General features: G+C 43.6%; 1 protein-coding gene across 1 annotated transcript in view; it reads right to left on the bottom strand.

Annotated features, from left to right (window-relative positions):
• The window catches only part of LONP2 (lon peptidase 2, peroxisomal), a 95,323-nt gene that overhangs the window by 54,752 nt on the left and 21,113 nt on the right, over positions 1–19,458 (bottom strand). Inside the window, exons 5-7 of the mRNA XM_075576659.1 lie at positions 17,412–17,587; positions 15,420–15,514; positions 2,682–2,940 (exon numbers count right to left, since the gene is read on the bottom strand). Coding sequence (XP_075432774.1) covers positions 2,682–2,940; positions 15,420–15,514; positions 17,412–17,587 — 530 coding nt within the window. The remainder of the gene's footprint in view (positions 1–2,681; positions 2,941–15,419; positions 15,515–17,411; positions 17,588–19,458) is intronic.

The following is a 19,458-nucleotide window of genomic DNA, read 5'->3' on the forward strand; positions in this document are numbered from 1 at the left end:
CTGGTCACTATATGCCTATTCTTCTTCTATGGGACAAACATCTGCCTTCTGTGAAACCGTGAGTGCAAAACTTCAGAAATTGTGTTCGATCAACTTGGAGAAGAGGCTGCAACCGCAGTACCTGGAAGATCATTGGTGAGGTCTTCATCCAGCAGTGGATCGGGGATGATGATGATGATGATATACACACACACACACACACACACACACTTCACCTCTCTTCCAGAAGAAGTGGCAAAGGCAATAAAATCCATGAAGAATAAGAAGGCTCCCAGGAAAAATGGAATTACAACCAAAATCTTGAAAGAAGCTGGGGGAAGTAGAGAACATCCTTGCAAAACTCTTGAAATGCTGCTTGAAGAACAGGAACATTCCAGAACAAGGGAGAAATGCCATAATTATCCTCATCCACAAGAAAGGAGACAAAGAAGACCTCAAGGACTACAGAGCAGTCTACTTCCAATCACTTACAAGATTTTTATGAAGATACTCGCTAACCGGCTGCAACAGACTGGATTTCGCAGTGGATGTAACACAAATGACCACATCCAAGTCGAACAAGAAGTGATTTCCCGATGTAATGAACACGATCTACCACTCATGTTAGAATTCGAAGATTACAAAAAAGCATTTGATTCTGTCTACCCCTCAGCGGTTTTAGATGCATTAAGAAGACCAAGTGGCGAAGAAGTGCACATTGATATTATAAGGAACATTTACAAGGATGCCACAACAACCAGCAGATGACATGAAGATACAAGCAAAATTAAGATCGGGATTGTGACACGGTGTCGCGGAGACACCGTGTCACCAAAGCTTTTCACTGCAACACGTCAAGAATTGTTCAAGACATTAGATTGGGAAGAAAAAGTCAATCAAAATTAACTGTAAATGTTTGAGTCATCTACGATTAGCAGAGGACAATTATTTTTCTCGATTCCAAGACGACGTCTAAAAAGTAAGATGGGAGGAATGAGGATGAAATCACAAATTAGTTGGAGAGGCTTGCAACCATAGTACCTGGAAGATCATTGGGGAGGCCTTCCAGCAATGGATCGACAAGGGCTGAAGATGATGATAACTATATCTATAGAAAGACACACACATACGGAGTTGCTTTAATTGAGTGGCTCAATGCTACAAAAGCTTTAGTAAACAAGAGGTAAGCCGATACAAGGCATGATTAGTAATGTATATTGACAGGCTGCATTCATTCGGTTTCTGCCACAGTGGGAAGTTGCAAAATGAAACAAAGGCACGAGTAATCCACATACAAGATAAGACACGGTGTTTGCACATGATTTAGGCACATTTCATCTGTTGTTTATGAAAACAGGTGTGTTACAAACTCTTATCCTGCTAATGAAAAATTGTTCAATGAAAACTATTGTAGGATTTTATAGTGTGTGATAAGGATAAAAAAGGTAGAGATATATCACTCTGTTCTCCCATTGTACCAAAAACAGAATATGTTGGGGCTTTTATAAATAAACGAATATATGTATATATATATGTGTATATATATATATATATATATATATAAATATATATATATATATATGTATATATGTGTGTATATATATATATATATACATACATATATTCGTTTATTTTTAAAAGCCCCAACATATTCTGGTTTTGGTGTGTGTGTGTGTGTGTGTGTGTGTGTGTGTGTGTGTGTGTGTGTGTGTGTGTGTGTGTGTGTGTGTGTGTGTGTGTGTGTGTGTGTGTGTGTGTATACACACACACACACACACACACACACACACACACACACACACACACGACCGTTAAGATTATGGGATCTTGCATAGAATATCTGTATGGTTCTTAACGCAACATTCTTAATACCAGAGGTATTTTTACAAAGATCTTGCCATTTTCCAGCATCAGTGACACTCATTGGGTTGAACAATTATGATGCCAATACAAAAGTGTGTCACCATCATGTTTCATATGAAACCCGTGTCATTTTTCAACTATTTGTATTGTAATAAAACAGTAGATGTAAGCTGGCATAAACTTCCCCTAAGAAACTTGCATCTAGTGGCAACAATGCGGAAGGATTGGATATCAACCTTATAAACGTACAAGAGCTGGAGCCCTTAGGGCCTTTGTGCCAGTACTGAAATGGCACGCGATGTTCTGCTCTCCTTGAAGCTGACCTCTTATCTCTGAGAGCCCTGGATACAAACTGAATGCTAGAGGAGGCCTCTTGCTCTTTCCCTCAGGGGAGCTGGGGGGAGAGAACCAGGGGATGACCCTGTGACTTCCTATTGGCCCACGTGACATCGAAGATTTAAACCTTGGAGATGACTGAAACGTCCTGCTTTTACCAGTAAGTAACTCTGGAATCAGGGGGGAAACCCAGAGCGGGGTACAGCTCGACTTGGTATCCGGAACCCCCCACTTTCATACTGGTTAAAAAAAAAGAAGGGATATTTTATAACGTGGTCGAGATGGCCACCAACCTCAGCACAGAAGTACAGAGAGCAATGCGGTGACATTCTTTATCAGGTAAACCCCAAACCTATCATGTATAATACTGAAACCGGTCACGGTAACCAACAGATTTGAAGTACACTGGTTGAAAGGACAACATTCCCAGAGTGAATGGGATAACGTTAAATGATTAGAGAATGGATACAGAAAATAACATACAGAGAAACCAAGCATTGTACCTGTGACCCCGAATATCAGACTGATCACAGACTCCTCCTAATGCGATCCTATGGAACTCTCGGCCCAAGGTCTTGGCAATGGATCTTCCCACACTGGTTTTACCCACTCCGGGAGGACCCACAAAGCAAAGAATAGGTCCTTTCAGATTGTTTTTGAGCTGCCTGACAGCCAGATACTCCAGAACTCGCTTTTTCAGCTTTTCCATAGCATAATGATCATTGTCTAGAAGTATTCTGGCAGCACGAATATCCAGACGATCTGCAAGAAATTAAAAACTTGGTCAAAATAGACAAATTTAATTCAGCTTTAATAATATGTTACAGAGTAAAAAAAAAAAAATTAAAAACCCAATCACATAATACGTATACAGTAAAAATAACAACGATGTTAACTTTCGTTGGACTGGTAGTTCTTTTATATCCCAGAATTGCCAATGTACAAGAATCCGAAGGAGTATAACATGGGGGAGGGTAATGGCCCAATTTCTAGTGACATTGTATATAATCTATTCTCATTTCAATATTCCAGAATGATAAAGGGACCCAGCTTCGTGTGACCAGCTCCGAGCAGCACCTCTCTGTTTATACATAAATAGCCATATTACTTTGAGATATTCCAATGTTTTGATTTCGCAATTGATGGCATCCCCCGTCGCACGGACGCATACTTTCAAGCAGCTTCTGGAAAAGTTCAACTTCACAGATGATACAGAAGCAAATTTTCCATTGTACAGTACTGTACTGCAGTGCTCTTTTGGAAATTTAACAGCATTTAATCTGACTTTTCTTGCAGTAAATTATATAAATTTAGAGGAAAAGGGATCTATTTTTTGGTTCATTGCAGAATTGACTCCTCTAACAATTAAACCCAACAGGGGTGATGTATCAAGGATAATATGGAGCAAAATGTACACAAATTGCACCATTTTTATCCTGTGTAACTTTGCGCCAATGCATTGAGTTATTTCCTCCAAATGTTGTGCCAGAATAAGGGAGTTACAATAGGAGTTACATGGCGCTCAGATTATAACGCGATGTAGCAAACTCTGCGTCTCCTCCCTGCGTCACTTTTTGTATCTTGCAATTGCACCAAAAAATCTGCCAGATCTGAGGTGGCATAAACTTTTCTGGCCAACAATATGCATCAAAATACACACAAAATCCACTTTGTTCCATTTGGCGCAACGCGTCAAAGCAAATATGTAGGTGCACTTTCCTTACGCGGATAATATCCCCCCATTATTGCCATTTTTAATGGCACATCAGCAAGCAATGTTCGATGTAAATGCTTTACCCGTATCGGATCTCGCCAATGGTTATTCTTTAGAAACGTACAGAGACGGAGCTGCTTTGACACACGAACCCAAGGAGGTCTGAAAGAAAATAGCGCCCGTGTCACACAGCTGGAATGCGAAGTATTCCTTTGGGAACCCGTGCAATATTGTGTTATGCTGTAGCTGTGTTTGGACTGAGCCTTTGTGCGTAGTTAAAGGTTACTCCTTGCTTTACAAAAACAATGACTTGGCTCCTCACCCATTTCTCTGCTTTCCGTTGTTCTAGAGTTTTATTTTCTTTTCCTGAAGGCAGAACCTCCTGATGGCGAAGCGCAGACCTCCGTGGAAAAATTACCCAGTTAAGGGAATGTTTTCTTTCTGATTGGAAAGTTTTAAGTGCATAAGGACCTTACAAATATTGGTCAAGCCAGAACTCTGGGAGTTATTAACCTCTTTGTAGCTGGAGTCTTAAATCCAATAAAGGTGCAGTCCCACATAAGACCAAACTAGACAGGAAGGGAAATTTGGTTTGCGGCCGTCTCAGAGCGACCAAGTCCCCGTCGGCATTTGGCAGCAGCTGGACACTCGGCCACAGCCGCTGGATACTGACCAGCCGCTTCTACGATAAGGTGCTTTTTAGGCTAGGGGTTTAACTTTAGGGGTTTTACTGGTTAGGGTAGGGGTTAACTTTAGGGGTTTTACTGGTTAGGGTAGGGGTTAACTTTAGGGGTTTTACTGGTTAGGGTAGGGGTTAACTTTAGGGGTTTTACTGGTTAGGGTAGGGGTTAACTTTAGGGGTTTTACTGGTTAGGGTAGGGGTTAACTTTAGGGGTTTTACTGGTTAGGGTAGGGGTTAACTTTAGGGGTTTTACTGGTTAGAGTAGGGGGTTAACTTTAGGGGTTTTACTGGTTAGAGTAGGGGGTTAACTTTAGGGGTTTTAGGAAAGGGGGTTAAGGCTTTTAGGGTAGGGGTAGCGTTAGTATTAGGGGGGGGGGTTGGGTAAGGCTTAAGGTTAGGGACTTACCTTGGTGGTGAAGCAGTCGGCGGCTGAGTGTCCCCTGTGGCTAAACGCCGGCGGTCACGGCGAAATGGCCACAACCAAATGTCTTAGGCCGCACACTAGACTACAGATCGTGAGATGTTAATAGGTTAAATTAGGCGACCGACACCGTTAAAAACAAAAATTCGATATTTTGAACCCAATTCAGGTGGTTTAATAAAAAAATAAACCGCTACTAATATTCCGAGTCAATGGGGCGACTGAAAATAAATGTGCAACATCCTGGGGGTAACTACACACGGCCATCGCTTGTTTACAGAAAGGATTCCCACAATGCTTTGGTGCAGCCTCCCACGCTGGTCACCATATTTTCTGATCTCTTCTGGCCCTTCCAAACGTGTTTTTTTATGAAGGTTTCTTTTATTTTTAAAACCTGATTCTTTGCTCGGGGGATAGAAGTTTATTGGAAAATCAATTGTCCGAGCGGTTAAAATGAAGCTCTTCCCCAGAGTCCAGCGCAGGCTAAAGGTTACCGTGGCAACCTCCGTCGCTAAAAAAAAAATCATGAATCTTCACATTAAAAAAAAAAAAACCCATACAAAAATTAATAGAGCAGGACATGCTCGGAGGGCAAGATACTAACATTATATGAATAAAACTTTTATAGGCTTCTGGGGGCATTACTGCATTAAAGGAACACATTACAGGCAGTCCTCGTTTTACAATGCTTCGTTTTACAACGAATGGCTTATCCAACGCTATGCAATGCATACCTATGTTCATTTTTACAACGCCAAAACGGCTTATCCAACATATACATATATATGTTATATACATATATACAACACACACACATTATATATATATATATATATATACATATATATATATATATATATACATACATATATATATATATATATATATATATATATATATACATACATACATATATATATATATATATACATACATATATATAAATATATATATATACATATATATATATAAATATATATATATATACACACAAACAACATTGCAAAGTGTCGTAAGAGCATATATATATATATATATATATATATATATATATATATATATATATATATACATATATATATAAGTTCTTCAGTATTCGGTGATACCTTTTTTATTTGGACTAACAAATTATGTCATAGGACAAGCTTTCGAGAGTTATCCTCTCTTCTTCAGGTCAAGCTTGACCTGAGCTTGCTTGACCTGAAGAAGAGAGGATAACTCTCGAAAGCTTGTCCTATGACATAATTTGTTAGTCCAAATAAAAAAGGTATCACCGAATACTGAAGAACTAATTTATTCTGCACTATCGCAACTGGACTAACACGGCTATTTTCTGCTTTATATATATATATATATATATATATATATATATATATATATATATTATTTTTTATTTTATATTCTATATAATACAGTATATACACTATATAATGTATGTGTGTGCTGCATATCTTATTGCCTGCATAAAATATTTGGTGTATTTTAATGTTAAAAATGCCTTCAGGAACGGAACCTTTCATTTAAACAGTGTTCCTATGGGAAAACGTGTTTCGCTTTACAACGTTTCACTATCCAACGCCATTTTGAGTTTCGCATTGTGTCGGATAACTGAGGACTGCCTGTATGTACAGCGCCCACTGTCTGCATCCAACACCATTTAAATAATCAGACCTTTTTGCCATCTTGCGATCTCAGGCAATGCTCCGGCAACACAGGGGTTAATAGTTTTTTCTTTTCTTGCACCAAATACCTTTATTTTATCCGATCACCTGCGTTATTGTGGAATTCCTCCAGCAGGCTTTCGGTTTCAGATAAATGTTGATGTGAAAACATTGCACGTGACAAATACTACTAACTGGATCTCCAAAAAAGGATTGCGCCTCTGATCACTGCAGCTTTATACTCTGTTAGGTAGGACGGACCTTTCCCTATATTGCACGGGGCAAAGCCCCCATACTGTATACGCAAACGCACAGGATTCCAACGTCGCCAGCATGTGACGCTATAGGAGCATGTGTGGGTCTGTGTCCATCTTCAGCTTATTCCTGGACAGAGTAAGTTCTATAAAATCTCCCCGTTTGTAAGAGGTGCAAGATAATGTAAGAGAGAATCTGATCGTAAAAAAAGAAAATACGATGTAATATGCTTTTGCTGCCCGCGACTTCTGGTTGTGATGTCACACGCCCTTCGGTACACCGCCCCTCCCCCCCCTAATGTGACTAAGATGTTTTTTCATGTTAACATAAACAGTATTTACCCTGATGAAGGTCCATATTTGGACTGAAACTTAGTTTATTTTGTATATTAATAAACTATCTTTTTTTAGGGTGCACAACCCGATTTGTAGTTTGTTGCAAACTTTTTGGCCTACAACAGCATTTGGAGTGGCCCGCGCCCATCCCAGAATCCATTCTCCATCCGCCATCCCCCTGCACCCGGGTGGCACTGGAAGTTGGCCCCGTCCGGGAGTCAAGACCATCTTTGGCATCCACCCGCTGTTCCCCAGCCCCTTTCCGCCGCAGGACCGGAGGCCTCCCCCTACGGTAACATTCTTGGGGGAGGGGGGCATTGAGCGAAAATGGAGGGGAGGAGAGCGGGACTGAGCGAGAGCAGAGATAGGGGGCTGTAGGACAGTGGACCGCCTTAAAAAAAACAAAAAAAACTTGTGCTCATTTATTGGCACACCTCAAAAAAAGAAAGGCCAACCCTGAAACCCAATCACACAATGTAGAAAGCAAATCTGGCTCCACAAAGCACTGTGGCCCCTCCAGAACTCACGAGGTTAACACATGTCGCTGAAGCATCTAGACTGGCTTGTGATCCACCCACAGCCTCAAACAGTTGAAGAATTCAGCGAGAGTGGTATAATGAACAATTACTACAGTTATTCCTAGTGCTAAGCTTCTGTTTCCAATGAATCTGATATCAACCATTGTGTACTTTATATTCCGTCTTGGGCATAGTATCACCACAAAGCCACAATCAGCTCCTGCCACGAAGAACTTGGAATATAGATTGTTCGTATGTGGGGCACGTTGCAAACGTGGAATCAAGACAACGAAGGTGCAGTAAAACAGCTGTGATACATTCTAAGTGTGCAAAAGATTTATTAGCTTTCAATGTTTCAGTCTCATGGAGTCCTAATAAAAGGTCTTGTGGAACCAAAGCATTGAGCTTCGATGGGGAACTTCACCCGAAAAATGGCCCGATCAGCTGTGTCGGCACGTACATAAGTAGCCCCCCTAGTGAGTTACGTATCCAGTCGCAAGCCAATGTTAAGGGATTTGTGTCTGCACAAAACGTCTATGTACAGCGCTGCGTACAAGGGCGGCGCTATACAAGGAAAATACATTATTAACGTTATTATAATAATGTTCGGATCTTTTAGACCAGTGGTTCCCAACTCCAGTCCCCAAGAACCCCCCCACACAGGTCAGGTATTAAGGATATCCCAGCTTCAGCACAGGTTGCCCAGTCAGGGGCTCAGTCATTTGAACGCCTGTGGAGAGACCGGGATATCCTTACAAGCTGACCTTTTGGGGGGGTTCTTGGGGACTGAAGAGAGCTTCATTACAGCACAGGGGGCTCAGTCGAAGACTTGAAGGGTTCGGCTACCCCTGTACTATACTATCCCTGCTTCAGCACGGATGAATCAGTCCCAGCTTCAACACAGGTGGCTCAATCAGTGGCACAGTCTTCGACCTGTGCTGAAGCAGGCATACCCTGAAAAACGGACCTGTTGGTGACCCCCGGAGGACTGGAATTGGCCACCCCAGGTTTAGACCCATCAAGTGTGTAAATGGAACAGGGAAGGATTTTGTTTTTGTCCGCCGAAGATGTCGCTGGCTTGTAAACAGGTTACATAACGATCGCACATTGGGTGTACAGTACTCTGTTGCCGTCTGCTGGTGATGTGCATTTCTCTGCAGCAATGCTGACTGGGTAAAACAAAACAGCAGCGCGTGCTTTATCCCCAGTGTTTCCACACCTTTTATATTCCATTTTTTTAAAAATATATATTGTTTTGTATTAGAGCCCCGCAATCTACTGAGAAACCAACAGAAATTCCATTGGAAGGAATAACGATGTTTTTGTTTGGTAGTGGAATATATCACCTGGGTTATTGATGCAGTGGAACGGACTTCTTTTTGCCACTATGGGCCTCATTATATAAAGGGCGATAGCGCTGATCCAGTGCTACCGCACGGAAATCCCGGTTGAAGTCAATAGGGCTTTCCGTGCGATATGTCTGGATCAGCGCCATTGCAATTTATAGAATAAAGACCTGGGTCTTTGCCACTCTGCCATCCTCTCTCTGCCTTCTTTGCCACTGGCGTTATCGCCCAGTGTGTATATCCTTCCTGTCATTCTGAGCTCCCCTTTTTTTTTAAGTTGACCAGGTCAACCAGGCCGGGAAACGGCTTCATCCTTATAGTCTCTTCTACTGAGTACAATGTGGTAATTACAAGCATGGGTCACTGCCCTGGCACACAGGTAGGGTCTATCACCCCACTGATTGATTGGATCAAAAGGTCCATGGGACTAGATGGTTCGAATAATCGTTTGCACCTAAACCCAGGTCGGACAAACAATTTGCACATCAGGTCCGCTACGGAGCCCCACCAGAGTTTTCTCTGGCTTCCCCTTCGCTCTCTACCACACTGGCAATGTGTTTCACTATGAGTCTACGGCAGCGTAAAATAGGAGATTAGGTCAAATTGACTCTAAATTTGATCTGGTATACAAAAAATTATAGCAACACTACATCTGCACCATGTTTTACCCCGTGGGCACCAAACCTTCTCTACCTTTCCTTTTTTCTGAAGAGGACCCTATTTATAATACGGTTCGACACATTGATCTGAATTAATGGAGAATATACATTTCTCACCTGGCATTTGAATAAAACCCAAATAGACGTTTTCTCAGAAGTATTCTAACTGTTCCCCTTACATTACTGCGCATCAATGATAAAGAACACGAATGAGATATTCATATGTCTTATAGGTCCACAAAGTTGCCTTAGCCCATAATCACACAGCATACAGGGCTTTCACGGCAGCCAAGGATTCTGGGTAGTGACATGCAAACGAGCACTCAAAGTGCAGATTGATTACTTCTTTTAACATGGATTCCTATTAGCTTATTGCTGCCGTATAAGGCTTTGGTCCCGCTGGGTCCGGCGGCGCGCGCGCGTTCCTCACCAGCAGGGGTATTCCTTCTTGAGCCGGTCCCGGCCCCTCCTCGCTGCACGGCTCACAACGCGCCAGCCGCCAGGGGATGCAAGAAAATTGTGATCCCGAGCGGTGACGCGTCACGTGGTGCGCTGATGAGCCTATCAGCGACGGGGGCGGGAGCTGTCAGAGAGCTTCCTCCACCAGGTAGGGGGTGGGGTGTGTGTGTGTATCAGCGTGAGGGCATTTGTGGGGGATGGGAGCGGGAGCTGCTTACCTTCCAGCAGCCCGCAGCAGCCCTCTCCTGCAACCCGGGAGTCCGAGCCCGTGGAGGGAGGGGTGGAGTAGCGGGTCCGTCCGCTCAAACCACGCCCCCCTCCGCTCAAACAACGGCCCCCGCTCCCGCCAGACCGCAGATAGCGGTCTGTGCCTCTTTGCGCGCTGCCTGCATGCAGTGCGGGCGCGCTGACTGAGGGAGCGGGGCCGAAGCCTAACACAGCTTTTACTGCAACACCTGGTTTAAAGAAGTTCCCGGCAAACAAACCGACTCATAGCTCTTTTGACTCATCAGTGTGACGATGGTTACTGGCCTGGCATTGCCTAATCTGGTTGTGGCTACAAACCAAGTGCAGCGAGTCTAAACAACCATATGTGGAAAGGTCATGCGTATAATACGTGCGTAATTGTTATATGATCAACCATACAAAGTACGGAATTGTTGTTGAACATATACTGATGATTGGACTAGACGCTGATAAGAGCAAGTGTGTAACAGGACATCTAATAATCATTGTTCCTAAATATGCTGCGGTTCCTTCTTTATCTTTTAGAAAAAGGATGGGGGAGGTCACGCACCCAATCTCGTTCGTCTTAACACTGCTCCCAATTCTCCCGTGTTACAATCTGTGCTATAGTTACAACTGTATTTGACTGAATGAAGCCGCTTGGAACATTGTCCTTTTTAACCCAAGATCATAGTACCCTGCAGGGCATAAGAGCCGGCGCGCGCTTGACGTACAGTTACAGGACGTATCAAATGCTCGTTTTCTGTGGGGTGATCGTGAATACGTGGAGTATCCTCCACTTCCCTTCACCTCCTGGGGACCTTCCTGCGCCCACGGGATCTCTACACCAAGCGATCGCGGTCTAGTGCCCGGCAGAACCGCGCTCAGAGTTAAAATACTTCTAATTGGGGAACCTGGGAAGGCAATATCGGCCATCTGCCTGACACAGTATGACGTTTTGCTTCCGGCTGCACTGTGGGGAGGGGGTTCCCATGCGGCACATTAATAATAATAACTTTATTTTATACAGTATACTGCGCAGTACGCAGCACATAGGAATGTTACAGACACCAGGTGAGCTTACAATCTATGATTTTGGTGCCTGAGGCACAGGGAGATAAAGTGACATGCTCAAGGTCACAAGGAGCCGACACCGGGGATTGACCCAGGTTCCCCTGATTCACACTCAGTCATTGTTTACAGAGAACGTGTCTTTTACTCACAGAGCCGCTCCTTCTCCCTCGCACTTTATTCAATAAGCTCTTTGATTCACACTCTGGGCTCGCACTATAAAGTGTGTTCGCTATAAGGCTGTTCCCTCTTTTTGCACCACAAATTGGGAAAACATTGAATGAAGAATTAAACAGATCGCTGTGCTGGCAATCAGCACTTTGAATACTTCTTGTATTCATGGGCTTGTGTTTTCACTGAAGACAGAGTTGGCATATCAGACTATTGGCTATTGGCTATTTGAAGAGGGAAAGGTTTGAATTCAATAGCCCCAAAATATAAATACTATGTAAGAAGGGGACCTGGTCCCCTGAGCTAGAGAGGCCCCATATCCCAGCCTTCCTTGCTTTGCGTGACAGAGGCCTGTAGTATTACTGTACACCACATTTTACTGGCCCCTTTAACACAGAAAGGATGCATTGAAATTACACAATGGGATTGGGCTATTACAGAACTAAATCTCTAACAGGGGTGGGCAACTCCAGCCCTCAGGAGCCACCAACAGGTTAGGTTTTAAGGATATCCCTGCACAGTTGAAGATTGAGCCACCTGTGTTGAAGCAGGGATCCTTAAAACCTGACCTGTTGGTGGCCGTTGAAGACTGGAGTTGCCCACCCCTGCCCTTATCTCATTATGTATTCATTGCCTGAGTCCTCTGCACCTAAAGCTGCTTTGTGTCTATACAGTAAAGTATAGGTGATTTGACAATCTGCCCTTCGAGATCCAAATTCTGCCCGGCAGTAGAGGGGATAGCTGGAGAGTCCCCGAACTGGCGCAGGACCACACCGCTGCTCAGCCCAAGGTGGGGACGGGGGAGGGCGGGGGTGGGTGCGTGTAGCTGGGGGAGGTGCGTGTGCACGCACAGGTGGGGTTGGCGTCTACATTATGCCGAACAGCCTTCCTTCTGCAGTGTCGCGTTGCCATGACAACGTCACATCACATTCCGCCGTGACGCCATGACGCTGCAGGAGGAGGGGCCCCGCTGCCAGTATGCCGCCATGGACCCCGCCAAAGGTAAGGCCGGCCCTGCGACGGTGGATAGCAGGCACGCCTCACCTCGGCATAGCCACTGTCATAAAAAAAGCTGGGGCACGAATCACAACAAAATCTAAAAATACTTCATCCAAACCAAACTGGAACAAGAAGACTCAGCATTGTAATGAGGTTATCAAAAAGATTGTATTGGAACAACCATAAACATTGAACGTTTCGGTCCACTGTGGAACCTTCCTCGGCGTGATGTGGTGTGTATTCACACCCACAGACACATTTATAGAGACACAATGTTATTGCTGTAGTTTTGTGTTATTTTATAAATACATACATTTATTAGAAATGGGCTAGAGCAGGGGTGCGCAAATTTTCCACGCTGCGCCCCCCCCTGCATGCTCAGCCCCCCCTTACCTAGGAACCGGTGTCAAATGATGCCGCATTGCCCGAAGCCAAGGTAAGTTAGAGGCCTTGCACGCTCCCTGGCATTTAAATTTAAATGCTTTGGGGATGAGCACGGGGCCTCTGTAACCGGCGCGCCCCCCCCAAAAAAAATCTCATGCCCTCCCAGTTTGTGCACCCCTGGACTAGAATATGGACTGGGCTAGGAGTGTTTATAAAGATACATTTGGCTACTACATTTAGACAACACAGTGTGTGTGATATATATCTGCACACACAGTACGTGCAGTGCACTGGAAGCACTTTCAGCACTGCCGGCTTATACCCCCCATTATCAGCTTTCCCTCTTTCCCATGGGAAGCACCATTCCCGCACAGGACAAAGTTCATGTTTTCTTACAGTACTGGCAGAATTAGAGGCATTCCTAAAATAACAGAGGATCTGATTGCTTATGCAAGATAGTTACGCAGTAACCTTGGAAAAAGCAAAAACATTTTTCATGGGGGCTGAATTGAAATATTGCGATGAAAAGCAAAAAAATATAAAATAAAACCAATTAGCCAAACGTATAATATTGCGTGTTACATATCAGGGGATTCATGATTAATTTTCTGCCCAGCAGTAACATTCCTATCTTCCCTGTGAAGCAAAAACATGGTAAAGCTATATAGATAATTATGAATCGCAGGAACAGCCCGATATTAAATGTATGTGTTTGCAGCTGCAACACATTCAGCATATTCATTGCCATTACCTTTAGTTATTTATGAAACACTAGAGTAGTTTTCCCATATGTTTTAGGAAGTGTAATATGATTATATACTAAATGGCCATTATAATACACTGAATTAAAGCAGCAGTTTCATGTATCACCCTGTCCTCAAAGGGTTTAACCCTAGTACTCTCAGGACTCACGGGGGGAAACGAGGCACTTCGGGGGTTATCCTCTTAAGTGCGTTATAACTCGAATTCAAGTCAATGGGAGTTTCTATGCGGTAGTGTCCCGGCATAACCCTCTTAGGCCGTTATGCAATGGTGCTGCTTCCCCGTGCTGAGAACATCTTACGCATTCATTTGAAAAGAGCTTAAACATTCTGCAGTATAGGGAAGAGCCTTTGCAGCAAATTGAATAAGAGGCCTTATAGATGCATAGAGAGGCCTTACACTGTAGGTGCATCATTGAGTAGGACCAAACAGTTGCAGTCATTAACTCTGGCTATTGAACTATACAATGGAGCAGAAAGGCCAGGTAGGGATACTTGCACTAAATTGCAGTACATTTATAATATTCAATGAGAAACAGTGAACGTTTTTACATATATACAACATGGTATTACGAATGGTGCACAGATCCGTATCAATACAGAAAGCTGCATAAAAAGTAACTAGTTGCAAGGGAATTTCGCTTTGATGCCACATAACTAAGGGGGAGGGACAGCGGAAACACCACGGATGCTGTATCGAATCTACGTCTTGATTATTTCCACACCCGGTGCAAGACCGAAAATACCAACCTCCCACGAGGCAATGTCTGGTGCAAAACAGGTGTTTTATCCAATAATCCAGTGACTATTTTGGGACTGAGGGAGCACAACAGTGAGCAGCTGTTCTCTCTGATAGAAGACATTATGCGCACACGGGACGGAGGGACCCTGGGAACGAGGCCCTCGCTGCAGAGGGGGAGATGTTAGCCTCATTCCAGGAATGGTCAAGCAGCTCACCATTTTTATTTAAAGAATTCCTTTCCAATGACTTATTCAGGGCAGAGTCGGTTATATTTCCCAATCTGTCTATATCGTGTCTTAGAACAGAAAGTGCAAAGTAACATCGTGTTGTGTGTCACTATCACAATGTCACATGCATCGTGTTGTGTGTCACTATCACAATGTCACATGCATCGTGTTGTGTGTCACTATCACAATGTCACATGCATCGTGTTGTGTGTCACTATCACAATGTCACATGGTTTTCTCTTCATTGCCTTTTTAACACGTAATAGGCGGGTGCAGCCAGAGAGAAAACAATCAGAACGTTAGATTCGACATTTTTAAACCTGGACTACCCGAAAGGCCTGACATGCAATGTGCTGCAGGCCCCCCCTGGCAGCAAAGGGGTTAAAGGTATATGGATCATCTTCAAAATGTCGTGGGAAAGTAAAAAAAATAAAAGGAAAAATGTCAAAATGCCGTAAGAGTATGCGCATACACTGTGACAGAACCCCAGAGTCACACTGACCACAGGCTGCAAACCTCTCCGGAGGACAGTTGCACAACAGAATTATACATGATGAACAGTCAGTCAATACTCAGCATAAATCCCCCACCCCCCGAATTTCCTATGTTACCTCTTGTATTTTTACTCCATGGCAGCTCGGACATCAGCTCCAAATAGTTTCTGGTTAACGCATATTCTGGCATGGACTGCGGCATTTTCTTCAATCTGAAAGGACAGAGATGCAGCAAAAAAAAAAATAGAACTCTTGTTTCAACCCCCTTTACACCTTGCAACATTCATCCGCTTTGTGGAAGCTGCTGGTCTTCAACGTGTGACTGCTGAGCTCTTCCTCCTGCGTGCTATGCTTTTCCCAATACTAAAGAGGTCCACCAACTTCCAATGGCCCTCCATGGAAGCTCTTTCCCACCAAAAGGTTTAATACCATCAGCAAGCAACTCAAAACCAAACAGGTTCCATGGCTATACCTTGCATGAGAAGTATAGCCATACAGTTCCAACGTCGTTGCTTCACAGTAGCCTTTATCAAGCATGTGGCTTACAAAAGAGTTGATTTGAAGCAGAAATATATAAGAAAGATAATTCACTCCATGACCCTATTCTTTTGTAAAACATCTGCTGTGTAAAGGCTGCTACAATGCAGCTGAAACGTTGTAATCCCACTACTGATATCCCCGAATCCTGCATTATTGCGGACACGGGTACATCACCATTTTATCCTGACATACAATACATAGAGTGCTTAGGCTAACTTATACTCATGCTTCTTATGACAGCCCCAGTATTCCGCGTAGTCCCTCGCGCTATAGTTCAAGCCGGCCCGGCAACATAAGTGAAATCTAGTGAGCAGGTTTGTTTCATAGTTCGGGATGTATTTCGATGTAAAAAAAATGCTGCTGTCATTGCCCAAGTTATAAGGCATTGCTTTTCCCCCATAAATGTTTAGGAGGTTGTGCAAACGTTACTTACACCAACATCTCTCCGAGACCATACAAGCGTTTGTTTTTTGCACACAGGATGGAAGCAGGGGGTCTCCGGAGCTGAAACCTATTAATCTCACCTCTGGGAACCCCCTGTTTCCGGAGATACTTACCTCCGTAGGGGGTGCCGGTAGCCGCTCGGCCACCAGGGTTCACAAGATGGCGGCGTTTCAAAGCTCGCGCGCTAATAGGAAGCCGTGACATCATCAAGGTTTGGTTTCCTATTAGCCTGCCTGACGCGGGAACGTTACACTGTAAAACCAAGCTAGCACAGCCGGAGCGTCTACCGGCACTTAATACGGAGGTAAGTATCTCCGGAAGCAGGGGGTCCCGGAGCTGAAATGAGCGGAGCTCAGCTTCAGAGACTCATTGCTCCCATCCTGTGTAAAAAAATACAAATGTTAAAAATAAAAAAATAAAGCACCTGGATTGCTCCGTTAAATTGCAGCAGCACTTGACAGTGAACAATGGGGTCTGTGGATCATGGCAATTTTGGCACTTTTATCCTGTATCTATATATCAAAGTGTTTCTCTCCAATTTTGCCCCGCCTGCCCCAGCTTGCACCTTGGGGAGAGTCAGTAGGAGGAGTTGGGGGGAGTTACATGGTGCACAGATTATAATGAGATGTATCACATTCTGCGTCTCTGTATCATTCTTTTCCCCTTTTATTTGCCAAAATAATCCATGACATCTGAAGTAGCGCAAGTCTAAAATTCTGCATTATATGTAAAAAACTATTCCTATATAGTATATACAGATACCAAGTCAAAGTAGGGGAACAGCACACACAAATTGAAGACTCAATCTTAGCATCATATAGAAAGCATTCTTGTGGTGCAAACCCCGTCGCCTTTAATTTAAAAGAAGTAGGCAAACATCCAAAATAACGATGTTTCTGGCCCACACGGCCCTTCATCAGGTAGGTGCTCTCTACTTTGACGTTGTGTTGCGAATATTGAGTGTGACCACACTTTATGGGATATATGCACCTCTGAGAACCTGTCCTGAATCTTTTAAACTCTGTGACCATGTCTGGAAATATATCCCATTGCGACTACACACAGACGCTCCCACGGATAACATGGCCCGATAGCGCCGTCGTGACGGCAAATTGTTGTATTCACCTCTTTATTTCCTTTACGCAGACTTTCAGCGCTGGCTCTGGCATGTTCGAAGCTTTGATTTTCTTCTCCAGCATCATGATGTCATCGGAGTCTTCGTCATCATCCTCTTCTGCTGCCAAGGAAAATGGTTTGCCAGCGACCTGTCCGATCTTCCTCAGGGGACGAAAAGCTACAACCTAATAATGAATTGGGAAGCAAAGTAGCTGACAAAGTTTCTTTAAAGAACATTGAGTGAGAAGCAGGTTAATTAGTGCAGAACGAACGATGCCTTAACATCCATTAATTAGGGTGGATGTTAATGCATTATTCACTGTGTTACCCTGATTTGGGCGATACTTAATAGCTGCTATTGTGCTAACTTTATAACTTACTAGTAAACATAATAACGACTGGTGCTTTATTTTGTCTGGATAGATATAATATATATATATATATATATATATATATATATATATATATATATATATATCCTTGCTTCATTCATTGTCTGGATAGATATAATATATATATATATATATATATATATATATATATATATATATATATATATATCCTTGCTTCATTCATTGTAACATCGCCGGAAGAAGAGATCAGTGTATCTCGAAAGCTCGCACAAATAAAAGCATTTCGTTAGCCACAGAACGGTATCATCTATTTATTTTTTGATTTTTGATTATTGAAGCTCGGCTAACACGGTACTGATACCTCTACATGAATGTGTGTATATATACTGAAACGCGTCAAGAGGATCCGCTTGCACATTATGTGTGAATAAAGCTATTTTTTGAGTCACCCATCAGCCTTCTCCATTATTGCGGCTGTGCGACGTCTTCACCCCCCTCGGGAGGATTTGCTTACTGCTGCTTTCTACCGCCTGCACGCCGAGCTGCGCATCTCTCTCTCCTGCGACCAGGACCCGGATATCTCTCAAGGGCCGCCGGTCAGGTGACCGCCCACCGCGACAGCGGATGCAGGGTTGGCGGTGAAGAGGCCATCGATTCATTGTGAAGCTAGGAAGTGGGGGGGTTATGCTATACCCCCATATCCACACAGCTCCAGAAAAAGGTCCATCTACAGGAGAAGCTACATCACAGGAGGACATTACGGGCATGGAACCAGCTACCCCTGAATCAGATAAGTAAATCTTTTTATCCCAACTACATGGTGCTCTTAGGGAGCCTGTTGCTGGAAAAGATTGTTTACACAATTTATTATCTCTATGCTTGGGGTCTACCATAGCCTAAGTTCCAGTTACATCACTGTGCAGCATTGCCTTATTTCTGAGCGCCTGGTGGGTCAATCGTTAGATTTACCTGGTTACATACTTCTTGGGGTATCCTGAGATAAAAGATTGAAGGAGGGAAAAAGTTTGTGGAGTAGAAGGGACTAGAAGAATTGCCTTGTTAACCGGTATTGGGGGAGGTCGAAGTTCAAGGCCAAGCTAGGTGCGTTAAGTAACTAAGTAGTTATAAAAAAAAAAAGTTATGCTAATACAAGCAGCAGTTAAATATGTTTATATAAGGAAGCGGTAAGGGGTAGAACAGGTTAATAAGGCCTAACAAGTGGTTAGTAAAGCCAAAAGCTTATAAGTCTGGCATAAATTGAAGGCTATATATTATATGGTGGAGCGGGAGGAGTGAAGTGTCATAATAGGATGGGAGGCAGGAGCTGCTCCTGGAAAAAAGGAAAGGAAATACAAGTGATGTTTTTTCTTTCTGTGTGTGTGTTATGTTATAGTATTGTCAGACGTGTTTCAGTTCATGGAATTAAGGTCATCAGCAGCACAAGTAATAAAAAGGACTGCATGCATGGCGCGCTGTAGAAGAGAGAGTAAGGCCGCGCTTATAGTGCTGGCGACACGACCGATGACGTCACCCGTCGCCGTCCCCACCAGCGAAAGTTGTCATTTGATTTGAAGCGACTGTCGCCAGCGACGTCACCAAAGGGGGCGGCCCGCGCCCTCTGATTGGTTTAGAGACAGTCACATGTGGCGACTGTCTCTAAAAAATCAAATAGACCCGGCTTCCAAATTTTCAGACACTCCGTC

Source organism: Ascaphus truei, chromosome 19 (genome assembly GCF_040206685.1).
Source record: "Ascaphus truei isolate aAscTru1 chromosome 19, aAscTru1.hap1, whole genome shotgun sequence".
In the NCBI taxonomy this organism is placed as follows: Eukaryota; Metazoa; Chordata; class Amphibia; order Anura; family Ascaphidae; genus Ascaphus; species Ascaphus truei.